General features: G+C 40.7%; 1 protein-coding gene and 1 non-coding gene across 2 annotated transcripts; both read right to left on the minus strand.

The window, feature by feature from the left end:
* Nucleotides 1–416: 416 nt before the first annotated feature.
* On the minus strand, nt 417–24,925 carry cmtm4 (CKLF-like MARVEL transmembrane domain containing 4). Its single transcript, XM_044030897.1, has 4 exons — nt 24,105–24,925; nt 15,354–15,530; nt 3,704–3,802; nt 417–3,547 (listed from the first exon to the last, which is right to left on the minus strand). The coding sequence occupies exons 1-4, from the start codon at nt 24,288–24,290 to the stop codon at nt 3,383–3,385; spliced, it is 627 nt and encodes a 208-aa protein (XP_043886832.1). The 5' UTR covers nt 24,291–24,925; the 3' UTR covers nt 417–3,382.
* On the minus strand, nt 4,961–5,033 carry trnat-cgu. Its single transcript has one exon. It is a non-coding gene; the product is annotated as a tRNA-Thr (tRNA).
* Nucleotides 24,926–25,487: the final 562 nt, after the last annotated feature.

Genomic DNA, 25,487 nt, shown 5'->3' on the forward strand with positions numbered 1-25,487 from the left:
ATTTTTACACATTTCTCGATGTATATAAAGCCAACATCTTCAGTGTATATGTACGAGTATATGATCCATTTCATCCCAGATTTAGTATATTTTTCTACTTCTAGACTGAGAATGAAACTGAGTCTTTCCATTTAGCATATTTAGCAATAAATATTTGTCTTTGTGTCTATTTTTCCTAGGCACAATGTAGCAAATGCGTAGCGCTGCCATGTTTCCATATGAGCCCAAACAGATAAACCAGTCACTAATTCTTACACATTGGACCTTTAATCTTTTTTATTCAGCTAAACTCATTTGCTATGCGTTTAACTACGTCAGTCAAGATGAAATCAACTGCTTGGTGAATTATTGTGGGTAAAATATCATTATTTTGTATTATTAAACACGTGTGGAGAAAAATAAAAAGCTATTTTCAATCATTTCCAAATCACTTTATTCAGATTTTCAATACAAACCAACGTGAAGCCAAGTGAGAAGGTTTTTTTTTTTAAATACAAAAATCAACCGAGTCCTGACCACTCCGTGCTGTAGCACACATCATTGTTGAAATCATTTACAGCGACAGCACACCATGATTCAAAGGAACGACAAGAAGAAGAAGAAGAAGAAGAAGAAGAACACCACTCATCTCTAATTTCACTCACACAGTCTACACTTTCCCGGATCACAAACCGCTCTGTTCTTTCTCTCTCATAAATACACATTTTTTTTCTATAATAGTTCTGTCGCACGTGGAGAAAAAAAGCTGCTGGAAAAAACAAACCGTTAAAGGTAAGGTTATATTCTCACGGTACACGTGTGTAACGATTGTTATAGCATCACTCAAAAACAAGCTCATCCAAGTGGCGGATATAAATATACACATGTGATTGTCTTTTCAGTCACTGAGCACTGGAACACTATATATAGCTATATCTATATATAGATATATCTGTTGTAATTATGTCATTGTGTCATTTCAGCACAGTCACCGACACAGAATTGCATTTCAGATAAAAACCAGGAGGTGGAGCCATCGAGTCGAGTTGGAACCTGCTCAATAAAAGCAAAACAAAGCAAAACAACAACAAAAATGTGCCGATTCATCACATCGGCACAATGTAAACACAATAACATTTCATTTAGTCCTTCATCCTAAAAAAAAAACTACAGGAATGTGGGATTTTTATTTTAAAGGTGCAGTGTGTAAAATGTAGGTAAAATAATTTTCATTGAATATCAGAAGTAGGACCGTATGCATGATAAATTGGACACTCTATAATGACCGTAGGTGTGAGAGTACTCGATGAATCGCTTTTTTCATTATTAAAACAAGATTTCTGATTGTTTCAGCTTCTTAAATGTGAATATTTTCTTAAAGCTGAATCATTTTGATTTGTGGACAAAACAAGACATTTGAGAGCATCTTCATTTCCAGGATTGACACGCACTGATCAACGTTTTTCGGACGTTTTATGGACCAAACCTGCAAGTTGCAGCTCGAGTTCTACAATACACGAGGATGAGGTGAGGGATAATCAGCTGCAACGTGCAACTTCGAGTTAGCCGCGAACTTCACAACACCTGCAAAGTGGAACGACAGAGTGTATAATACATGAAATGTGTGATAACACTCACTAACACACACACACACAGATATTTAACTGAACCAAGTACAGAGTTAAATAGAGTTAAATGTTGCTAAATGGTCCATCGCTTTCTTTTCAAATTAAATTCCATTTGAAGCATCATTCTCTATCATTGATCATCAGAGATTGAGAAGGCATATACAGTTGTTCAGGCTGAGGCACCCTGTGAGTTCATTTACATCATTTTTTTAAAAAGTAATCAAGGAGAGAAGGAGCGTGTCTGACATGATTCTCGGACACGAGTGAAAAATCACTGGGTCAGATATCAGAAGGAAAACAGGATTATCAGATATGATTCAACAACAAAATAAAAGGAAATAAAACAACCACACATAACAAAGACTGTAAATGAAAAGCGTGTTTTAAATGTTGTCATGTTGTCACTCCTGGCAGGCAATCGTCTCGTTAATGTGCCGTTAACGTAGTAACATGACAACCAGTCACCTCATTATATAACCTCCGGGTTCACAGTGTTGACTTAACACAAATGTCAAAATGTAGTATTTTCAAAGGCTAGTGGACATTTTTTTTTTTTTGAATGGTCACACACAAGCTGTTATAAAATTAATGGAGTAATTAATAGTTAAAAAAAAAAGAAGCTTTGGTCTCATTAAAACACATTTTATCAAGTTGTGTTGTACTTCCTGTATTTATAGCAGTCATTGACCCTGTACTGTTACTGATCTTAAAGGGACAGTTAAGGTTTTTTGTCCAAGTGTGGCTGTATATGATATTTGACAAATTACTAACACTTAATAACACAAATCTGCAATATCTTAAGAACATGGTCGCTGCGTTATCCATCGAATAGCCTTCTCCAGTAGGAAACTGAGTTTGCAAACCACTCACTCTCCTGCACCAAAGTCCATGGAGAAAATCAACAATTTAAGCTTGTGTTGACACAGGAGCTGTTGGTTTACTGCTGCCTGATTTGGTCAGTTTGTGTCACTTAGGTCAATTGGAATAAAGGACTTCAAACACCGAAGTCACAACATAACATATTCTAACTTACTGAAGGAGGCAGCAGTGGATTATTAACCCCCCGAGTACTGTGGTGTGAAATCGCTGGTTTTCTCTATGGAGTTTGGTGCGGTGAGCGAACAGTTTACAAATCTCTGTTTCCTGTTTGTTTGGTTGCATTAGGCTGCAGACTTGGCCAGGTCAGTGTCGATAAGACGTCGTTACCGCATACAAACACACCTCGTGGTTTCTAATAGGGCACGAGAGGTCACGTTAAAGGCATGTGTATGATTGGGACTAAAATGTCAGCCTTGGTCACAGATAGAAGCAGAAAGATAAAGGTGCGTCCGTTTTCCTGCCGGTTTGTTTCCGACTCTGTTTTCGTCCCGGTTCTATAATCACATTTGTGACCACAGGGTATATAAAGAGCAGCGTGATAGAAGCAAACTGTACGAAAGCCGATCCTCTTCTACTCTGCTGCATTCACAGTGAAACACAAAACATCGACACCCTCATCGGGGCAGGAGCTGATGCACATGTAGGGTAAAGTCAACCTCTGCTGGCTCTTTGTGGAAGTCATCCTTCGCTTCTTTACAAAAGGTGTGTGGATTTGTTTTAAGAGAAAACAGTCACAGAGCTCATCTGTGGCTATGAAATGAAAGATTTAGTCAGTGACTGAACAGACAGCACAGCTGGAGCGGAGTGATGAGAAGTCAAAAGCGCGTGGGGAGCAGTTACTGCTCTGAAGGGAGCGGAGTCTCTGCTTTCTCTGAAGTCTTTCTGCGTGCTCGCGCTCATGCCAGATCAGACCGTGCCTCCATTTCCCCGCGCGACGCGGTGCGCGCTCTCATGTAGTCGTTGCTCTGCGGTGCCCGCTGAGAGCCGTTGCCTAGGCGCCATTTCCGCACTGCCAGGAAGGTGTTTACTCCATAAACGGCTGTCACCAGGAAGCCAAAGATCTGTGCACATAATGATAATAACATAAATAGGCTAAAATAGAGATTCAAAAAACAGGAATGACTCCTGCTTCATATGCACATCTTTTATAAAATGCCTTGGTAGAAGATTATAAAAGGAACAAAAACAAACCAGACTGCTCGGTTTTGACGACTCACCACTGCTGCTATTTCAGCTCCAGTGTTGTGGTTCATGCAGGCCAACACCAGAGATGACAAGACAAAAAAGAAGGTGCTGGCAGCCGTGTTGATCAGGTCCTACAGGAAGACACAAAGCGTTTTTGTGTTATTGCAGCAGAGGCAGAGTTTCTGTCCTGAAACCATAACATTCTGGCTTTGGTACTGAAACATTATAGCAAGTATTTTTATAATAGAGTGGAGGAGTGTGAGACTGCGACGGCAAACAGTCTTCTCACCAAGGGCCTTGAACTACTGTTTGTATAAGAGAAAGTACAAACTATTCAGTTTTTAAAACTAAACTTAAAAGATGAGATTAAAATGAACCAAACTTGCAATCATAAATAATAAACCTATCATATCTGTGTGCTGCTTCTTGATAAGACTTATTCGTGATAGTACTTGGAATTGTGTTGTTATAGCATTGTAACACCTGTATTGTGTTGTATTGTCGTATATATATATAAAGCCAAGTGACTACAGATGGAAAATTAGCTCAATGCTAACTCTGGTTGAAATTGAAATGTTGATCATTGTATAAATAATAATAATAATAATCGATGAATCAGTTTGAGTGTTATTACAATAATTATAACAGGTATTCAGATTTTTCAGATTCTTCAATGTGAATGTTTTCTAGTTTATTTGCTCCGTATCATTATTTCGGGGTTTGTGAAAAGCACAGGCCAATATTTCCCAACATTTTCTGCCATTTTGTGGACCAAAATCCTTTAATTGAGAAAATGATCCACAGATGAATGAACAATAATCATTATTTGCTGCACTTGGAATCAGTGTTTGGTGCAACAGCCAACTACAATTTAAACCCTGTGCTTTTATTTTTTCCACCAAGCTGTCAAGCTGCAGGAAATGAAGCACATCAGCACTGAGTAAAAGAGACTTTTAAGATGTGGCCTCGGATTTGTTTTGGATGTAAAATGTCATCACTTCAGTTATTTATTCGTCTAAAAACTGGTCATAACCAGTGCACAGATTTGTACATAGGCAGAAATATGTAGTGTGAGATCAAAGCACCGTTGACCTTTAACCACCGTGTTCTAATCACTTTATTGTTGACTCTAAATTGCTGTTGTTGCCAGAGATGCTAGGAATTTTTCCACTAATACATTCAGAGGCATGTAAGGTCACAATGACCTTGTTTCACAGAATGTAGATAAAAATACTTTATTGAGCCCAAAGGGATATTAAGAAAATTTGCCCTGGAGCAGAAACAGGCAAAGGCTCCAGTGAGGATTGAACTCACGACCCCTGCTTTACGAGAGCAGTGCTCTTACCACTGAGCTATAGAGCCCTCCTGCAACACACATCCATCTATATCAAAGTGACAGAACACTCACGCATGAAAAAGGCACATTAGCATCTCCTGCACCTCATTGGCCGCTACTATTAGCTCAACATGCTGTGAACCTTGCATTACTTTTAGTAGCTCTCACGCACTGTTATCTACCATGTTTGCGATGGACAGTACACACAGATCGTGCGGAGAACAAACTGAGTGCAAATAATTTCTATTAGACTGCAAAAACTCTCTGTTATAGTGCAATAACTCTATTGGACTGCAAAATGTTCTATTAGAGTGCAAAAACTATCAATAAGAGTGCAAAAAACTATGAATTGGAGTGCAAAAACTACCAGTCAAAGTACAAAAACTATCAATTGGAGTGCAAAAACTATCAATAAGAGTGCAAAAACTATCAATCAGAGTGCAAAAACTATCAGTCAGAGTGCAAAAACTATCAGTCAAAGTACAAAAACTATCAATTGTAGTGCAAAAACTATGAATAAGAGTGCAAAAACTATCAGTCAGAGTACAAAAACTATTAATTGGAGTGCAAAAACTATCAATAAGAATGCAACAACTATCAATCAGAGTGCAAAAACTATCAATTGGAGTGCAAAAACTATCAATAAGAGTGCAAAAACTATCAGTCAGAGTACAAAAACTATTAATTGGAGTGCAAAAACTATCAATAAGAATGCAAAAACTATCAGTCAGAGTACAAAAACTATTAATTGGAGTGCAAAAACTATCAATAAGAATGCAACAACTATCAATGAGAGTGCAAGAACTTTCTGTTAGAGGGCAAAATCTATCAGAGTGCAAAAACTTTCTATTAGAGAGCAAAAACTTTCTATTAGTTTGCATACACTTTCTATCAAAGCAAAACTGTGAATTAGATAGCAAAAACAGAGGTATCTTACGATATGAAAATCCTCTCACTGATTCCACACGTGTGTATCTGTTTACACATGAAAGAGAGAGAGAGAGAGAGAGAGAGAGAGAATGAAATACTTCCCTCCAGTATTTTACTCAGCTTTTTCATTGGTTAGGAAGGGGTTAACAATATAGTGCTGTGAATGTCTGGGGCACGGCCCTCGTGATCAGATACGTGATTGTGATCATGGCAGACATGGTCACTCATATTAGAGGCTCACACAGTGGCCATGTCACACACACACACACACACACACACACACAGTGACAATATAGCAGAAACTGTGGTTTAAACATTAACACATTACGACGGAACCATAGCACCACATGGTCAATGTACACCCGCGTCATAATCCTCACCTTCCGGTGAAATCATCCCTCACACTCTCACTTGCTCAACAGGCTCATTCAGTCATTCTTATGTACACATGTGACACCGCCTGCTGACAATGTTCACACACACACACACACACACACACTTATCTGTCGCGCCCAACTGGTTTAACAGGTTAAACTGAACATTCACAACAATGTCCTGTCTGTCACATGCTTCTCATGTGCAGCAAGGTTTCATTTTTCATTTCTCTTAGAGCTCCAGTCACTTCAGGACTCTTTTATTTGACTTTCCCCCACAGACCATGTTTTAACCAGGTCAGCACTCTGTAAAACATAAATTGCACACGCATACACCGGAACAAACCACTGGCTCTCTGGATGATTCTCTCTCTCAACCTACCCTTCTCTCTGCAGAGCTCTAAACAAAACTGCTCTTGTGTATGTAAGAAGACAAGTATTATATTAAGACATCATCGTAGATTAAGGAAACATATTAAATTGAAACACTGTCTTCACTGATAAAAATGGTGCAGCCAGGATGTAAAAAAAAAAGAATGTTTACGTGTGGGCAGCAAACTCTTTTTTTGTTTTGGTCTGTTGCTGCACCACCCACCCAATAACACAGCTGGTAACGGTTGCCAGTACACAGCAGCTGCAACCATGGCTCAGAAACGCTGAACGTTACCGAACCTAAAAAGCCTCAGGACCCCTCAAAGAAGGTCTCCACCAGAGGAGAAAAAACAAGGGTCTGCAGTGGAGCGGCGTTAACAGGGATGCAAAACAGTCAAGGTTAGCCACCGACTCAGAACTGTTTTGTCTAAACTGATACAACCTGATACAATTGTTGTATATCTGCTCCTGCTCTCTCTCTCGTCTGTCTCTACCTCACCTCTCCTCTGTCCCCCATTTTTCCTTTCACCACAACCTGTCTTGGCACACAGCTGCAAAGGAGGACGGAGTTTTTTCTCTCCACTGATGTAATTGTGTGAACTGTTGGGTTTCTCTGCTCTTAATAATGTCTACAATTTAAATAATTATAAACATTTCAATAATGTGATTTTATATAAATAAAATTGGATTGTTTTTGCAGTTCATTATTATCACCTTGTCTCCTCTCAACATGCAATAATTATTTAATGCTGCTCTAAACTGTGTTTAAAAGCACAAAGCTCCATGGATGTATGCACTTCATTTCTTTAAAGACCCCCACAATTGGGTTATTTGCTTATTTTCCAACAGGACTTATAAAATAAAGTAATGTAGTGTTTTTGACAGTAAACTTTAGTTTCCTTTTATGTCCAACAAGGACATAAAACCTTTAACCTGTTATCAAGGGCGCAGTTCAAAGATGTCACAAGTACACAGCTACAACTGTAACTGTACACACCTGTCTGTGTCAAGTCAAGCTTCTCCTGTGACCACACGTGACCCAATTTCACATCCACCAGCTGTATGCAAATTATACAAACTGACAATTTCTGACTGTATGTGTGGGTCCAGGTATGACTAATGTTGTGGGGAACTAAACCTGTTTACACAGTCACATTGTCTTCCATGTGGGGACAAAAAGCAAAAAGCAAGTCCACCTGAATGAATGTCGAACGTGTGTGTGTGCACTTCTGTGTATAGTAGGGGTGGGTCATATTTTTTATATTTTAGATACTTTATTAATCCCCTTAGGGAAATTATTCTCTGGGGTTGGGTACCTTGCTCAGGGGTACCCCAGCCCTTTCGACCTGGTGGTTTACAAGCCAAGTTCCCTTTCCACTTGGCCACAGGCTACCCTATGATATTGGCAAAAAATAATATTTTGCTATCGATATTTAGCCAATAAAATGTGATTTCAATTGTCTGAATTATAACTTAGTAATTGTTGCTTGCTGATTATATCAATTAATGCAAAATTAAAGGAAACAACTATTATTTATGGTCTTAAAACTTGAGCTTAAAAAACATAGAAATTGTTGAAATACAGAAAGAGAGAAACAAATGTCATTAATATAAACACAATACCCAATTTTCAAATAGACAAGAATATTATTACTGTATAGATCTATAAAGACTGTCAGTTTTTCCAAAAATTAAGTTTGAACCAATTTACAATGACTCGTAATTCAATTACTCAAATGTAATAATGTTACATCCAGAAACATAGGTCTGTCAACTTGATTGGGATCGAGTGTGGCTCTCTTTCGTGTACATTATTACCCACTGATGAGAACACAGCGCCCAGCGGAGGAGCGCTGGTGTTATGCCGGTGTGATTCCGAGTTCTGCGTGCCTGCCGAGAATTGCACGCCTCTGACGGGAACGCACATAACTGAAGCGGAAACCATTGGACTTTGAGAACTTAATGCTTTCTATGGCGAGCTACGGCTTGAAGGTGATTTATTAACGATGATACGTTATCCGAGGACAGCAGTTTGTGGTTTCTGTTTCTTAGCGACTATAGTAATATTTTTCCTACAAACATTTCTGTATGAATGTGTTATTTGTTAGAATTGAATTCAAGAGCTGATTGTTACATAATGTGAAATTGAAACGATTAAGCCCATAATGGCCTACAGTGTATCATGTTGCAGGGCTGATTGTGGAGCTGCCAAAATGTGCATTAATGTGCAACAGGTAGTGCCTATCCATTTTACATTTTACAACATTACCTTTATTTTGATTTACATTTCTGGCTGTGTGTGTGTGTGTGTGTGTGTGTGTGTGTGGCTCTACATTTTAGTTTTGCCCTCAATAATAGACTCTACTAATCCTCATAGGACTGCATCTATGGAAACCCTGGAGGATGCAGCACAACAACTATGAAGTCTAAGCCCATGACAGTTGTAGTGGCTCACGCGGGGCCAGAGGGCTTCATGTGGAAATAAAATGTCCCTCCGGCTCTTACGTCTATGTCTGACTCTTTTTGAAACACAAACAAAGACGGTCATCGAATATTTCAGGTCTTTTATGTGCTTGGTTGATTCGTTTCATCTGTCAAACCCAAGAGAACTTTTATTGGATTCCACTAAGTATGTTAAGTAAATACAGGATGAGTAAAGTGGTTCCCAGTCTGAACTGTTGATAGATTGATGTCAGCAGCTAATAATAACCACAAGCCTCATCTGTGTGTGAGCAGATTCAGGAAGAGAGATGCGGGCCATTACCAGCAGAATTAATGGACTCAAGCAGAATAAGAATGGATTCACGTACGCACAGACACAAAAAGTACAACATCATTCTCTGTTCAAGCCATCAATGAGTATAATCTTTTTCCTGCTATAATGGAATGGGGATGATATCACAAACTGGATTATCCACCGATACCAATATCGGTCCGATACATGACTCAGCTAAAATGTTGCTGTCATTGTTACAGTCTGTGCATAGTGAAGCATGCGGTGTATAGTATTTTTGGATTGTATTGAACTTTACATTTTTTCTGTCCTATTTATCCATCTTAGTGTCGACTTAGCATCGTATCGACTCATCCCTATAATATCATTTCGCATCGGTGTGTACACTGGTCCAAAACAGATGCTATTGTACAGTATGTACAACTGTATTAGTTTAGTAGTTGGGGATGTGTCACTTACACCATATTGTGAGAACAAGTGATCCTGTTGTTGACATGTGACTAGTGATGGGAATCACAACAGGATACCTCACGATACGCGATACATGGTCCACGACGATACCAATGATGTCACGCTACAACGATTCTGTGATAATCAATATATCGCAAGACAATCATATAGCAATACGTCATGATATCTGTCTCACTGAAGACAACAAAACGTCCGTGAAAAGTTAAAAATGCAGGATTTCTAACAAAGTGCATAAAGTCTATGTATTGAACGTGGATGGAGCCATCTCTTAACGTAGCTTTCTTCACCATTATCCTGCCGTAAACTCCCTCTTCAGCCAGGTAACGTCCACCCAAGCTTTATTCATTTCTCATTCATTTGAGACATCATGTAGCAACGCCCGGTGAGCGAAACCAATGTTTGTGGGGAGGGAGACAAAGATTTAGAAATTGTGGATGCTCCACTGGCTTTTAAATGTATGATTAAAATTACAGATTGTCACCCGGAAAAGATTAGATTTGAGAAGATGCGAGGGGAAACAAATTCAGCCAGGCAAAAAGACTCTGAAGCCTCATTTTCACAAAGTGGTACAATACAATTCAGCTCCCCATGGTGCGGTTTGGAACAGTAAACCCTGATCTGACTCGCATTTCCACAGCAGAGTGTGTGGGCTGAATACGTAAATTAAATTATGAAGCTATTTACGTAATAAGCATAAGCGTATTCCGCAAAGAAGAGCTACATGATGCCGTAAACATAGAGCAACAATGGAGGACATCCAGCACTCTTCTTCATGTGGCTGTTTATCACAAGAAGAAGACTGGCTTTGTTTGAGAGATGGCTTCACAGAAATACACAGTCGATGTTCCCTACAGTGCGTCTAGCGCCACCTTGTAGGTAAACCACAATGGTCACATCATTGTGGTTGGTACCCCAACAGAAACTGGGATATAATGTTCCACATATAATTTTATTCTGGTGCCTTTCTCAACATTTGACAAGGGAAACGCAAAACCAAACTGTACCACTTAAGGTCCATATAAACAGACCCTAAAGGAAGCATTTACAACCTAATTTCCTAAAGATCACAAGATATACTGGCAAATATGCAGCCAGAGACTGGCGACCATTTCCGTAATGGACAAGAAAGGATACAGAAGGTTGGAGCCAAAGAATGGGTCAGTGGGTGTCAAATCTCAATACATTTGTGGTATCGACCTAACGAGGGTTGCTGTTTAACCCTTAGAACACGGAGCATTTCGGCTGCCTTTTTTCCATTACTATGTTAAAACGTACAGTATATACAGAGGCTATAGGAATGTGCAATATAGAGTGTCTTATATCCTTTTTTTCAGCACAACCTAGACAGTCTGATATAAACACAACTGTATAAACACACCTGAGCAAAAAGTACTCAAACTGTTGAAAATTGGATTGTATTTGTGAAATTTGGAAATATGTCACAGTTCAGTGCTATTAAAAATACTAAAACTGCGATATATAATGAATTTGGCTCAACAACGCATAAGACGGAAATAAAACAATTTTAAAGCCTGAATATATAAACCTTTAAACATGTCCATATTAGGAGTTATTCCCACTGCAATTTACCATGGCCACCAAGGGTTAAAAACAAATGTATATACCAAAATAAATGATCTCAACAGTGTCAGTGAGCCAACAAGCATGCAGCATGCTGCTTGACCAGGAAGTTCTAATAATAATGGAGGTCATTCTCAAAAGGAGAAGTGAGTGTATGTATATTTAAATCATCTCTTTGTACACCAAAACCTTACAACACTAAATTGAAGTTCAAGTTAACAGGATGTTGATGATAATGCTGATTGTGACTAGGATCTTAGTCCTGACTGGGCCTCTGTATCTGACAGTGTGAGTTGTCCCATTTTGCCCCAGAGCCCCCTGAGCATGGCCAACAGCTCTTTGGCTGTGCCTAATCAGAGCAGTCTGCCCTCCTCTGTCTCTCTGTTGTGGAAAACAAGCTCACTCCTTCAAATGAAACCCTAAAGTTCAACTAAATCACTGACAAGTCACCAAGCAGCTTTACAGCAAAGCTCTCGGCTTTACAGCAAATGAACACCATTCATTTCATTGTGGGAGTTGGGGGTGGGGGTGGGGGTGGGAGGTTCAGGCCCTGTGTTTCCCCTTCAGTGCCTGCCAAAGTCATCATAGATGATGAACTGGAGCAGATGGGATCTCATAGCACATAACTGTGCAATCAAAACCTCCTTTTGAGACTGCATTATAAAACAGCTCGGTACAATGCACAAGGTCCGTGTTAGCACAGTTAGTAGGTGGGAAGAGAGGGAGACAGCAGAGGAGTAAACAGCTGGTTAACACTGGTTAAAGTGCTTACTCATGCTGACATTCCCTGGGCCCCAGTTTGACTAGAGCAGCTTTGAACTTGACATACATAAACAGCGTGAGGTAGAGCCTCCACTGTGGAGAGCAACCAATCTTCAGAGTGATACTACAGTTTAGACCCTAGGAACAATAAATGTCAACAAGCTTTTTCTTTGTCGTTCAAGGTAAAAACCCCAAAAGGACTCTAAATGCCTGGCCTGTACATGGCGCTTTAGCGCTGCTATACCAAAACTGTAGAAAAGGACGTTGATATTTTACAATTAGGGGTGTCAAATTATCGCGTTAACTGCGATTAATCAATTACAGTAATATTTAGCACGTTACGTTTTTAAATTGCGTTAATCTAATTTTTAATCTCTAACTTTTCTGTTTCTGTATGCAAGTTGCGAGTAAGAAGGAGTTAGCTTACCACCAAAGCAGCTCGAGTTTAGCCTACCACGTCAATGCAAAGCACCCAGCGAAGACGTTAGCAATTTAGCGAGTCATAGCAAAGCTCTTCGCCAAACTTAACTGGAGAACACCCCACGTAAGAGCAAGTCTGTGACCGACAGGCTACTTTATAGACCCGTTTGAGAGCTACATCACAGAAATGTGCACGCTCAGATTGGGGTGAGAAAACACACTTGGCCTGGAACTAGTAGCAGTAGTAGTACTAGTAGAAGTGGAACTAGTCAACAGGCTACTAGACTTGGAATGTTTGTATACAATGAAAGGGTCTATATGGACCTGATGTTTTATTTTATTTGTATTTTCTAATTATTTGGAGAAAATACAGCGGAATTCTGTTCAAGTTTGTTAAAACAATAAATGACTTTATAAAGCCACGTTTGTTATGTATCAACCATTTGATCTGCCGTAATAATACATTTAAATGAAAACACATCAAGTTAAGGGCTTCTGTGTACACAATCACAGAAACAGAGACACAATGAAGAAAAGCCATGGCAACCAAGGAAAGGAAATTAAAGTTAACATCAAGCAAATGGACCAAACAATCTCCAAACACAAGAAAAACAGGACAACAGCAACGGAGATAAACAACAAGTGGGATTATGACATCATTGTTTTCCCAAAGTAGCGTATTGGTTGTCTATATGAAAACACAAGAAAACAGCATTTCAGGGCTCCGAAACAAATATTTGTGTCATAAAAACTGAATTTGTTGACCTATAAATACAACATTCTTTTTCTTTTATACCAAATGTGAAAATGTCCTAATTTTTGGCTCCTACAGTCAACCTAATATTCTTTGATGGGCAGCATTTGCTGTGGATTAAACGGCTCACACACACACACACACACACACACACAAATGCATGTTAATTACATGTATTAATTAATATCATCAAGGGGCAAGAGGAGGATTTAGATAGAATTAACAGACTTGAGCTCACCCTCTCTCCATGTTTGAGGTGGAATATTGCACCAGTAAAATATGGCTGTATTTGAATATCATGAAATATAAAATATAAAATATAAAATATGGCTGTATTTGAACATTATGGCTTAACCTTAATCTACTGGGTTACTGTGTGATCCATACTGTGAGCTGTGTAGCCCCTGGAAATACAGCGTAAAACCATTTTTCCACTTTTCATTGTAGAAGAACTAGCTGCAGCTCACAAAATACCAGTCTGTGTGAGTGTAATCAAATACTGAAAGGCAACCAGTGTCTATGGGAGAACTCCCGCAAGCTAATTTGCTTCCCGCTGAAAATGCATTATCCTGGTGGTGAAGCGGACACTTTATGTTCAAACTCACACTGGGCCTCGAGAACATTTTCGTAATCTGCTCCAAAATTGCTCGTGCGGACACGCTGCGTCCAGTACAGCAAATGTGAGCGTCTGCGGGGAGCACATTAGCACCATGCCCCAGTATGATTATGCTAAGCTACACTTGTTGATTCATGAAATGAAAAGTCCAGACTTCAGACATGCGACACAATTACCACTTCTGCTTTAGATGAACAGCGAGATTAAGTGGAACTGTTTTGATGTGAAAACAGTTTCAAAACAATGTCTCACCACAAGTACGGCGAGCCAAAGGAAAGAGTGTGTCACTGAGACGGGTGAAAAACAGCTTTGCATTGTCAGATATTTCCATTACATTAGATGACAAGTGCACGTATGATGCTCGATGTATGAGCGCTACTGTCCTGTTACTCTCAAAGACTTGAAATCAAACTGAATCCTGTAAAATGAGAGCTTGTGTAGTTCATAATATCGGAAAAATACATTTTATAAAGTCTGACATGACTGAGATGACACAGGGATGGGCAATACATCAATTCTATCGATTTATTGGCATTTGTAGTTTGCAGATTTGCTTTTTAATGAAAAGTCGTTTCCTCTTTCATTTCCAACACTGACCTCCTGCAGTTCAGATAAGTTTCCTGGAAGATGGGACATTTTTGGCGCCAGTAGAAAGTTTGCTGATGTTATATTTTTGCTGTCGTTTCAACGCTTGTATTTTGTTGCACTTTAAAATTAAGGGGGACGTTTTGTTTAAATCCCACAAGGAAAATAAAAATAAATAATGAATGAAAGCAAAACTTGTTTTAAATCATTTCTTTGTCATTTGTGGTTTGTTTTTTAAGAATTAAACAAAATGTTTTGTTAAAATTGTTGTGTTGGGTGTGCGAAAAATCCCCCAACCCTAAGATGACTTCATCCATATTTTGCTCTTCTTGTGACATTTATGGCCAAAATGCATTATGAGAAAAATCAATGGTGTCAAAGGATGACTCCACATTTTTATGGACCTTTTCTTTAACTGTTTCAAGACTTACAGTCTACAGCCACGCTAATGGCTCTCTAAGGCGAAGTAAAGCAGCATAACTGAAAAAGCAAAGGACATGTTTTTCGAGGGATGTAGGTTATGGCCCAAGGAAGGAAACTATTAAATTGAAATCATAAAAAGATCAAGTACTATTGTGAGATGTCTGGTTACTAACACCACTAAAGACCACTTCCTGATGTCGTCTTTAGTCTTAAATGCAGAACAATTTTACAATTAGATACTATTTTACCAAGAACTTCACAAGTCAAGTTAGGAACCTTCTAATCTCTAATGTCTTGTCTCCTGCATTATCTCTCTGAACGTACCGTGAGGCTCCAGTTGACATGGGGGACCTTGGTGTGCAGGTTGAGGGTGAAGATCAGGAGGAGGACTCCCGTCACCACGAAGGCACTGCAGCTGACAAACTCAAAGAAGTAGACTCCGCCACAAGGAGAACACATCATGATCGTCTCTATGCAGATGAACGCGATGAGTGACAGGACCTGAGCGGAGAGGGAAGGTGACAGGAGAGACAAGGGTTAAGGAGGAGGTGATCATTGAGGTATAGGTGAAGTGATGAAGCAGCAGCATTCAGAACCATCATTTAGCATTTTCTCTTTTTATATTAAAAAGGTCATACATTGCGTAATGTTGGATTTGAATTAAAAGATGAAAGAATAAATTGCAAGGTCAAAAAAAGTCATGGCCAAGTTTGACTGATTACGTACTTTAATGCTTTAAAGTGCCATTCAATGTGTCTTTTCTTTGTTTCCCTCTCTATTCACGTCTTTGGTTGCACACAATGTTCATGCAAACTGCAAGAGCCATTTATGCAGAAGTTTTTCCTTTCCTCTCTCTTGACATTTGCAAACATTTCCTCTTCTTCTTCTTCTTCTCTTCTAATTTCCAGGAGGCTGTACACTGAGAAGTGCAATGATGCCCTGCACAAGTTCCCCAGAGGTTCCTTGAAATCTAATATTCAGAGGCGTGCACACAACAGACGCAAGGACAAACTGTGTTTCATCATAGTTACCACACTGTTACCATACCATAGTGTATTTGTTAGTTTTCTGTGACACACGGCAATAGAAACAGTAGAAACAGAGAACGTTTAAAACAGTAAAAGGTGATGTAAGGCTTCTACACAAACATGGTCATTATCACCTCCACCTCCTCTGTCTCACTGATTCAAGTCGCTCTAATGACTTTAAACGTCGCGAAACGTTGTGATAATTGAGAGAAATCAAGGCCACAGGCGATAACTGCACTGCGTCAATAGAAACCATTAGAGAACACATTGTTCCATAACTCTAATAATGCAGCGTGAAGGAGTCCTGGCGCTGGAGTAAGAGCTGTAAGCTACTGTTTGTGCCTGTGAACGAGTGACTGAGTTCAATATAACCTTCATTCATTCAAAATGTCTGCCTTGTATTTACAGTCAGGCCAAGAATCACAATAGCTTTCCACTAAGTTGACGGGTTCTGTTTGGTACAGCATGGTAAGTAGGGTATTTTTGCTTTTTTATTAGGTATAGTACCAAAATAACCAGCCCCTAGTGTTGCACCTCCCCTCGGGGGAACCAGAGTGAAATGGTACGGTAAGGTCAGGGTGGCCCAGTGGCTTTACCATTCCAAACCAAACCGTACCATGATGCAAACACAGCAAAAGACCATCTTTGAACACTGACAAGCTGAAAACCAGTTTACAGGAAATGGCAACTGTTGCTAATCAAGCTAATAATCAACAACTGAGTAATTAGCCAACTAATTCAATAATCAATACGTGTTCCGTGCTGAGTACTTTTCTTTTTAATAAAAACAAGTTGGGTTTTTTGAACTAAACATATTTGGTTTGGGGGAAAAGCAAGACATTTGAGGATGTCGTCATTTTGAGGTTTGGGAAACACCGATAAACACTTTTCTCACTATGTGACTGCATGTGAAACTCAACATGAATATTCAGCCGATCATAATCCAAACTGGTTCCAGGCCAGTTGTATCTCATTGCTCTAAACAGTCTCCATTGCAAGAAAAGACTATTCCTCGTCTTAAGATCGTCTGAGCAGCAGCAGCTCAACAGCCAACTATATTTATCCCGAAAGTACAGTGTTGCTTTATGACAGCTGGCAGTGTCTGTGGAGAACTTCCCTGATTGTTTCTTCCTCCGGTCTTCAAGACCTTTGGAGGCAGCCTAAGTAACAAAGTAATCAGATTACCCGTGATAGGCTACAGCAAAGACATGAACAAAAACAAATCCACTGCGCCTGACTTCGGTTTGTGCAGCTGTTTGTGGCCTCATTTGTTAAATATATAGCTGTTGGATGGAGAGCAGCCCATCTGTGGCTGAAACACAGCCAGAGTGGTTACACCCTAAACAATAGTAGAGGGCTGATTGGGCTAATGAATGATGTCATGGCTCTTGAAGGCAGCATATTGCTCTCCCCAAGTCCCTTTGTAGCAGGTGTCAGGGGAGGAGGCTGCGAAAAACATACGGCACCACATTGAATAATGCGGTAAGTAATGATTTCATGTTAACCTTCAACCCGACACAACATGGCACGATACCACGAGACATAATTCCAACTGTGCAACAAATAAAGAAGATAAACAGCCCTCAACATGACTCAGCTAAAACGCTGTTGCTGATTTTTATTTATATTTTGGATTTGACATTTTTAGCCATCCGATATTCAATCCAGTGATTCTGACCAGCTCGTATTGTATCAGCTCGTCCCTAATTACTGCCTCTTGGACGTTACACTCCTCATAGACCATCTGTTGTGTACAGACAATAAAGGAGACCCAACTGCAGAGACCGGGCACCATTATGTGCTGCTCTACCCGTAGTATGGGACTTCAAGAATAAAGAAACGACCAAAAGTGCTGAACATGCTTCAGCAGCTGCCCACAGTCATCTATGTGATGGAAAATGTGGCCAGAATTTCAGGTTATATTTCACCCCAGAGGGCATGAACGGCAACAGCAACGGCATCCATGTCTCCACACACACACGTATGGACAACAGTCTTGTTGTCTTTGTGTCTCCCCACAAGCTCTGAATAAGTAATGTTTCAACCAGAGGAGGACGGAGGAGCACACGGTGTCCCTCTCGGAGCAGGAAGTGCTCGCCGACATTCGGGAGCGCCTGGTAACTTCATTACAGAACATTCACGGGGGGAGAAAAAAAGCAGCTCATCATAATATTTTAACTACAACATGTTATTACAGCTGCTCTTCCAGGATTGCACAGGCTGTTTTTGTCATTGGTACTACCAAAAAGAAAAAGTTGCAGTGTTTTCTTTCAAATATATAATGTCAAATGAAAGGCTAACAACAACAATATATCTACAATTCTGACTATAACTTCATTATGACTTCACTTCCAGTTTCAGTTTCATGATGTTATGGATAGTTTCAATTAGGAATTCTTACGAAGCACTCGTTAAAAGGATTGTGTTGATAGACAGACATAATGTTGAACGTGAGAAGGATTATCTTAATCCTGACAGATGCACACTTGTCTCACTTCATGTCCGTATTTACTTTAAGACTCAACTGCTCCCTCCCTTCCTCCCCTCGTTGAGTTGTAGCAGTGTCATGTCAAAGTTTCAGCTGCAAACATCAAACTGACCCGAGCTCAACGTCGTTAAAGTATTGTTTTGTGTCGACGCGAGCTGGATTTGGGCCGAGAAGCAGAGGCGTAGCAATCCGCGATTGTGGTTGAGTGTCTTGCTTGAATTAAAATGAAGTTGTTTCAATCACACAATAGCAGACTGTGTCCGTCTCTCGCGACTCCTAATGACCCTCTTTCACACCTTGACTCAGGTGAAACTAACAACCTGAAACTGGGTCAGAGGCGTGAACGACCTTTATTGCTTAACTTAACGACCACTAGATAGGTTTCCAGCCGACAGAAGCTGGTTGTGGTAGAGAACGGTTTTCATTGGTAATAGCACCAAATTAACCAACCGGTTCATTTTTTGAAACCCTTCCCTTGGGGTACTAGAGCAAAATGGGTTGGTATAGTCAAGGTGGAACAAGAAAAGCTCCACCAATGACAGTCAGAAAAAAGTCACTCACTTACGCCCGCATTGTCTCGTTGAAACAAAAGAACAAAGAGCTGCTGGACGTCCTCCTGTTGTCTTTTGTGTCACGTTTTACATTACATTGTCACTTAGCAGACACTTTCATTCAAAGCAACTATGGAATTGAGTACAATCAGCCAGGGGTGGAGTCGAACTTGCGACCATGATGTCTTTTGCAGACAGGGTAACGGTCTTAACCACTGAGCCACTCCCCCCCGCGCGTTTGTTGTCGTTGCATCGGTACGACCTCTTCATGCTACGTATCTCGCCTTCCCTGCCTACCAAGTAAAGGTCCTGTTCTTAGTCAAAACATAAGCCTGACCCGGGGCTTCACCATTCCAAACCGTACCATACTGTACCAAACTGAACCGTACCAGGAAATACCACATTTGTCAGAACCAAAGCAGCCTCAAACAAGTCCAGCTACCTCCAATCCAAAAAAGTCACAGTAATTGGTTGAAATTGCGTGACTGTTACGATCTTAATATTGCAAATTACTGGAGGGCCTGTAATAGGACTTAAAACAGTTCAATCCCCAACCCCTAAACCTCCATTGTTGTTAACAATGGAGGTTTAGGGCTTGTTGGGAAACTAGATAATTTGATTGATGTTCTGTCAGGACCTACAATGTATCAAATTCCTGACAGTGTAAAGCAGCATGAGGCGAAACAACATTGTTGACCCAGACACAGCTAGAAAAACATACACTATACAACCCCGCAGCCAGGACGGACCCAACTGTTGATGGTTCTGTTTGCTCAGTACAGGCTCGAACACCAACCTGTGCATTCATTCATCCGTGGAATGAAAAACTGACACTGCCATTCAGTGCTCTGCTGTGGAACGATTCTGTTACAGTCGGACACGAGAACCCCGGTCTGCACAGAGGAAAACAAAGCTGTTCTCAGTCAAAAAAAAAAAGAAAAAAGGGGGGGGCGGGTCAATGAAAATGTCGTGACCTGATCTAATAAATTACCTCCCGAGTATAAACAAGGTCTGGGTGTGGAGATAATATTGAAAACACTTCCTCGTTGAGTTGTAAGGAAGTACGGACAAAGGCCAAAGGAGGTAGGTGAGGCATTTAGGTCCTCCACATGTACACTTTTAAACATTTAAGAAACATGTGATCCACAGCAGCCTGTGCTGCACTGAACCAGTCTGTTCTGCATGGACTCTTACCTCCATGCAACTGGTTTCTGTACACAGATGATTTATTAAGAACACATGACTAGTGCCCTTTCAGCCACAATAATGAACAACTCGGCGTTGTTCGTTATTCCTGTTTTTTTGTGAATCATAAAGGCTTGTGACTTGTGGATCTTTTTTTAACACTTTCTTCCCATGTCATTTTTGCCATTTCGGCCTGGCAGTCTATATACATTTCAAGCTGAAATTCAATGAATTGAAACTACATTGTTTGCCTATGGACTTCAATGTGGGAGTGTGAGGGGTTTATAAACTTCAGTTTCCAAATAAGAAAGGCTGCCAGCCACTGATTGGTCACTGGAAGAGAAGTCCGACACAAGGTTCAAGCCGACCAACGCCAAACTGTAGATCAGTTAAAAAGACTTAATTATCCTAAAAACGTGGGTTAATCTCCAACAATTACCAAGGAATGGTTTAAATCTCATCATTTAACAGAGGAGTCTGGTGTATTTAGCAACAGCACTGTCGAAAACTGGATCCCAGATAACGTGTCAGTTACAATCCCTTAAAAACACCACCTTAGCATAGAGGTATTTACTAGGGATGCACAATGTTGGACTACATTGCTCGGGCCGATAACAGATACGGATATAGATGTTTTCCTTGCGGTCATTTAGTCTCTTCTGTAGTGAAATCAACATACGATTTTGCATACTCATGTAGTAGCAAAAGTAGATATACAATTCTTCAATCAGCAAAATAATAAATACTCTACTACCAATCTACTCAGTCTATCATTCGTCATATTGGGGGACTTTAGCGTGTTTAAAGCCAAACTTTGCCAATACCGATGTAGTATTTACGGATTTACGCTCGGTTCTGCACCGCCACCTTCATCCATCAGTTCTAAAAAGGTTCAACACAAAAGTCTACGCTGACACAGAGAGAAACAACAAGCGATCCAGACGAGCATTTAGAGTTTTCCTCTGAGACGCTAAATGTAAACAGCAATGGCTTTCATTAGTCCTGTCCTTGTAGATAAGTGTGCGATGCAACTTGCTCAGACTGGAAAGTCAGAATAAAAGCTGCACCAACCAGCTGAAAAGGTACATAGAAAAGGTCAACATTAGATTTGAAACAGTCAATAGGACGCGTGTTTACTTTAGCCGTATAATAGCTGCTAATGTTTTCCAGTGACAGAAATAAGTTCACACATCATTGTTTCACAAAGTGCCCCGGCAAATTTGCATGACACGACAATCAGCCTGTGATCAAGTGTGTTATTCCAGCATTTACATTCAATTTGCATCAGTGCCTTTGCGACGTTGTGTGCAGGTTTCCACTTTCGGTGGTGCAGAGAAAACAATGCTGAACAAGTAGTTTGATAAACCCCCGAAAACAAACGCACATGAATATGGACCTTCTCAGTCATTTCGTACTCCTATACTCCCACACCGGTGACAGATGGCGTCCCACAATAACTTCGCACAACTTCACACTGACTGAGGTCAACATTACAGGTATGTGCAACAGCACAGGCTTACTGCTCCTCTCACAGAGCACTGAGAAATTCAGCCGTCCACAAGATAAAAAAAATTAAAAATACTCTTTAAAATTTAAGCAAAAGGGAAGAGGACAAATTTGTCCTGTACTTTTCTGTATGCTTCGTTGTGCGTCCGACAAATGTTGTTAGAGGTAATTGCTAGTTTCCTTGACTAAACTCCGTGGCTTTTCCTGTTGTGGACACACTCCTTGGAGTGTTTGAGTGTGCAGGCCTGTGTCTGACTATTTTGGCAGCAGAAGAAGAGAAATGGCTGTGGCTTGATAGATATTTCCTCCTCTGTTGAATCGTCAGAGCTTCGGGGAGCGCTCGCTTTTGCTTTATTGTTGCCTCTTCACCGAGTTCAAACATCTGGTTTAGGTGCGTTGATTCAAGAAAACTGTGCCCTGTTTTTTGTCCAAGAGCAAAATCTGATTATGGAATTATGAAATGCGAGGTCATCACAAGAGGAATCAGTGACATCACTACAGAGATGTGATAAGTCTAAATTGTACCAATGTATTCTTAAAAATAATATTGGTAAAGTGTGCATGGCTGATCTGAGAACAGTAGTTCTTTGACCTAGTCCAGGGGTCGGGAACCTTTTTGACTCAGAGAGCCATGAAAGCAAAATATTTGCAAATTTATTTCAGTGAGAGCCATATAATATATTTTAAGACTGAATTTAACTAAATGTGAGTATAATAAACCTCTGAATTTATTCTTTTAAATAATGTTGTTATAATACTCTTCGCGCAGTGTGTCACCAGCAGCATATCTTGCAATCACACTGAACTGCGACAAATGACTTACGTCTGTTGACTCATCCAAAGCCAGGGAATAGAACGGTGCTGCATTTATGTCATTCACTTGCGTTTCCTCCACTTCCAAAATCGATGGATGGATTAAAACAAGTGATAATATTTTATGTTTTATCTGAAAAGCCGAAATCTGCGAGCCAGATGCAATCATCAAAAGAGCCACACCTGGCTCCCGAGCCATAGGTTCCCTACCCCTGACCTAGTCCATTAAGAATCACATGTGATTAATATTATCATAAATATAAATATGTCATACCATAATCTTGGCTGAGGTCCAAGAATGATGTCGCTTTTTTTAACTTCACTATCTCTGAAACAACAGACATCCGTATCTATATTTTACGTTTCACATTCTGTCTTCACAAGAAGTCTCTACATATTTTCAGTGAATTCACTGAGTTACTGTGACTGTGAAGGTACAGAAACTAATGTTTTATCGATGATCGTATTCATAAAAACAATGCAATGCTACTGCAATGATGACCTAATTTGTGGTCCATCTATTATGACAAGAAGGCAGCAGCAAGCACTCAGTGAGTGGATTTTAAGTGCGTTTGCAGGAGTCATGAAATGTAATGAGATTCCTTGAATGCATCTTGAAGTCTTGAAGCTTAACACACTTTAGATTCCCCAGAAGTGATGAAATATACCAGGGTCAACACACGATACACCTACATTACTTTGAACAAATGATACCATACATGGCTGCAGTTCCATTTACACTACAGCGAGGGTCTACAGCAATCAAGCCATACACAAGCGCTCCAGTGGTGGCAATATCTCGCCAGGAGTTTGCCCCAGTCCTATGTCCTCTACTGTAGTGAGCAGTTGATGGCGGATGAGCTTCTCGCTCTCATACACAAACAGTCTACGCACACTGTTGCAGGCATGGGCGGAGGATGACAGTTACATGTCACGGATCATTGCAAACATCTGCAGAAAGCATGAGTGCAATCGACTTTTTTTCTCTTTTGCTTGCACACCTTACTTGGGAATCACCAGGAGTAAAACCTTTAAATGCTTTTTATGGTAAATATGTTTAATATCGTGACTTTTTGAGCTTTAAAATGTGCAGATGCATATACATTTTCTTCATTGTAAAACAAATCGACATGGAAACGCAACATAGTCGGTCTATTGTTTTAGTCTGAGGGAATATTGGTGTGTTTGCTGATGTCCAATACTATGCGATTATATCGGCATCACTTGAAAATTAAGCATCTTATTACTTTGAAACATGATTATGAACCCACTATTATTTAATAATGGTGGATAAACCAGGATCTGTGTAGCTGTGTACTTGTTCATGTTAGTGTTTACTCCTTCAGGGACAGAAGTAATAGTAAGGAGAGTGTAATCGTTCATCTATAAACAGCTTGGTGGCCGTTATCCACCAAGTGATGCGTCATCATTTGCTTAAGTCACTTTAATGGTGCCGCACATCTGTGAACATGACAGTAACGTGTGCTCGCGGTCAAACACTTACCACTTCCACCACCTTCAAGATCCCAAAGTGTGACTTGAGGTACTCCATGTCGCACCTTATCCCCCCGAACACGTTCCGCGAGTGGACGGGCTCGGTGGTGGTCTGATACGGGCTGCTGGCCCCGGAGATCATGGACGTGTTGGAGGCCTCGCCGTCAAAGCCCTCCGGCTCCTCGCTGGACCTCATGATGGTTTAAGGGTGAAGCTGGACTCCTGACAAGAACTGTTACGACATACACAGCCCTACACGGCTCCGCGCTCACGAACCGCCTGGATGCAGGTTATGTGACAGAGAGCACACTTTGTTCCATGCAGCCTGGAAGCGGATGGAGGAAACAAACCGGACTGTCCACTTTTCATCGCCGCCCCGCGGGGAAACAGCCGCGGCGGTTGCCCCCTTTAGCCGTTGGGCGCAGGGGAAAATCCGGTTAGTATCCGTGTTAATGCCACCCTGCGGTGCTTCCTCCCGCGTCTCTCCCACTTCCAACTATGTTAGGCGGGTCACTTGTTCGAGTCCCCCCGTGTGTCACTTTGCAACGGTGAGCGGTTCTCGTGAGTTCAGGAAAAACAAACGCCCACCGAGCTGCGTGTAACCGAAAAACATGAAGCCATTGTGGTCCAGAAGAGCGGAGAGAGGGCGCCTGTGTTCCCTATTGTAACCTCAATGAGGGCTGCTCTCTACAGCGACCAACTGTGAGGCTGCCTGCTCTCGCCATGGATGCGAGACACGGCTTGTCTCCGCCCCTCTGAAAACTGCACATTCTTGTGAAGGCTCTGCGCCAGGTTTCAAGTGTCCCCAAAGAGCCTGCTAAACGAAACCAACAGGAACCACGACGACAGCCTCGACCTTTGCCGCCGGCTCGCCCGTCTTCTCAGGGGCGCTGCTAGGAAATTTGGACCCTAAAAATGGGGCCCCGAGTTACACACAACCACTTACATCACATACATCGCTCGAGTTTTATAACCCAAAGTTGACTTATCAACTGGTCTGTGATACTGCAGTGTATAAAGATTACGTTAGGTCATTATTGGTGTGCTCTGCAACATCGGATACATCAGAATCCCATACTGTGTTAGCAAACCTACTTCTACCATCAATATCACTTCTATCATATTTGTTTCACAGTAAATTGTGCAGGGCCCCTGGTCACAGACTAGAAAAGGGCCCCACGTGCCCCCCACTCTCACAAATTTACAGTGGTACAAAGGTTGGACAAAAGTAAAACATATTTTGGTTTCCATGTTAAGAATTTCACAGCTAAATATGCTTTTTTACAACAATAATAATAATAATAATGATAATGATAAAAATGATTGATGTTAGACATATCACAGGCTCCAGGGCCCCATTAAAATAACAGAGCGCGGCACAGCACGGCACAAC

The sequence above is a fragment of the Solea senegalensis genome, linkage group LG7 (assembly GCF_019176455.1).
Source record: "Solea senegalensis isolate Sse05_10M linkage group LG7, IFAPA_SoseM_1, whole genome shotgun sequence".
Lineage (NCBI taxonomy): Eukaryota > Metazoa > Chordata > Actinopteri > Pleuronectiformes > Soleidae > Solea > Solea senegalensis.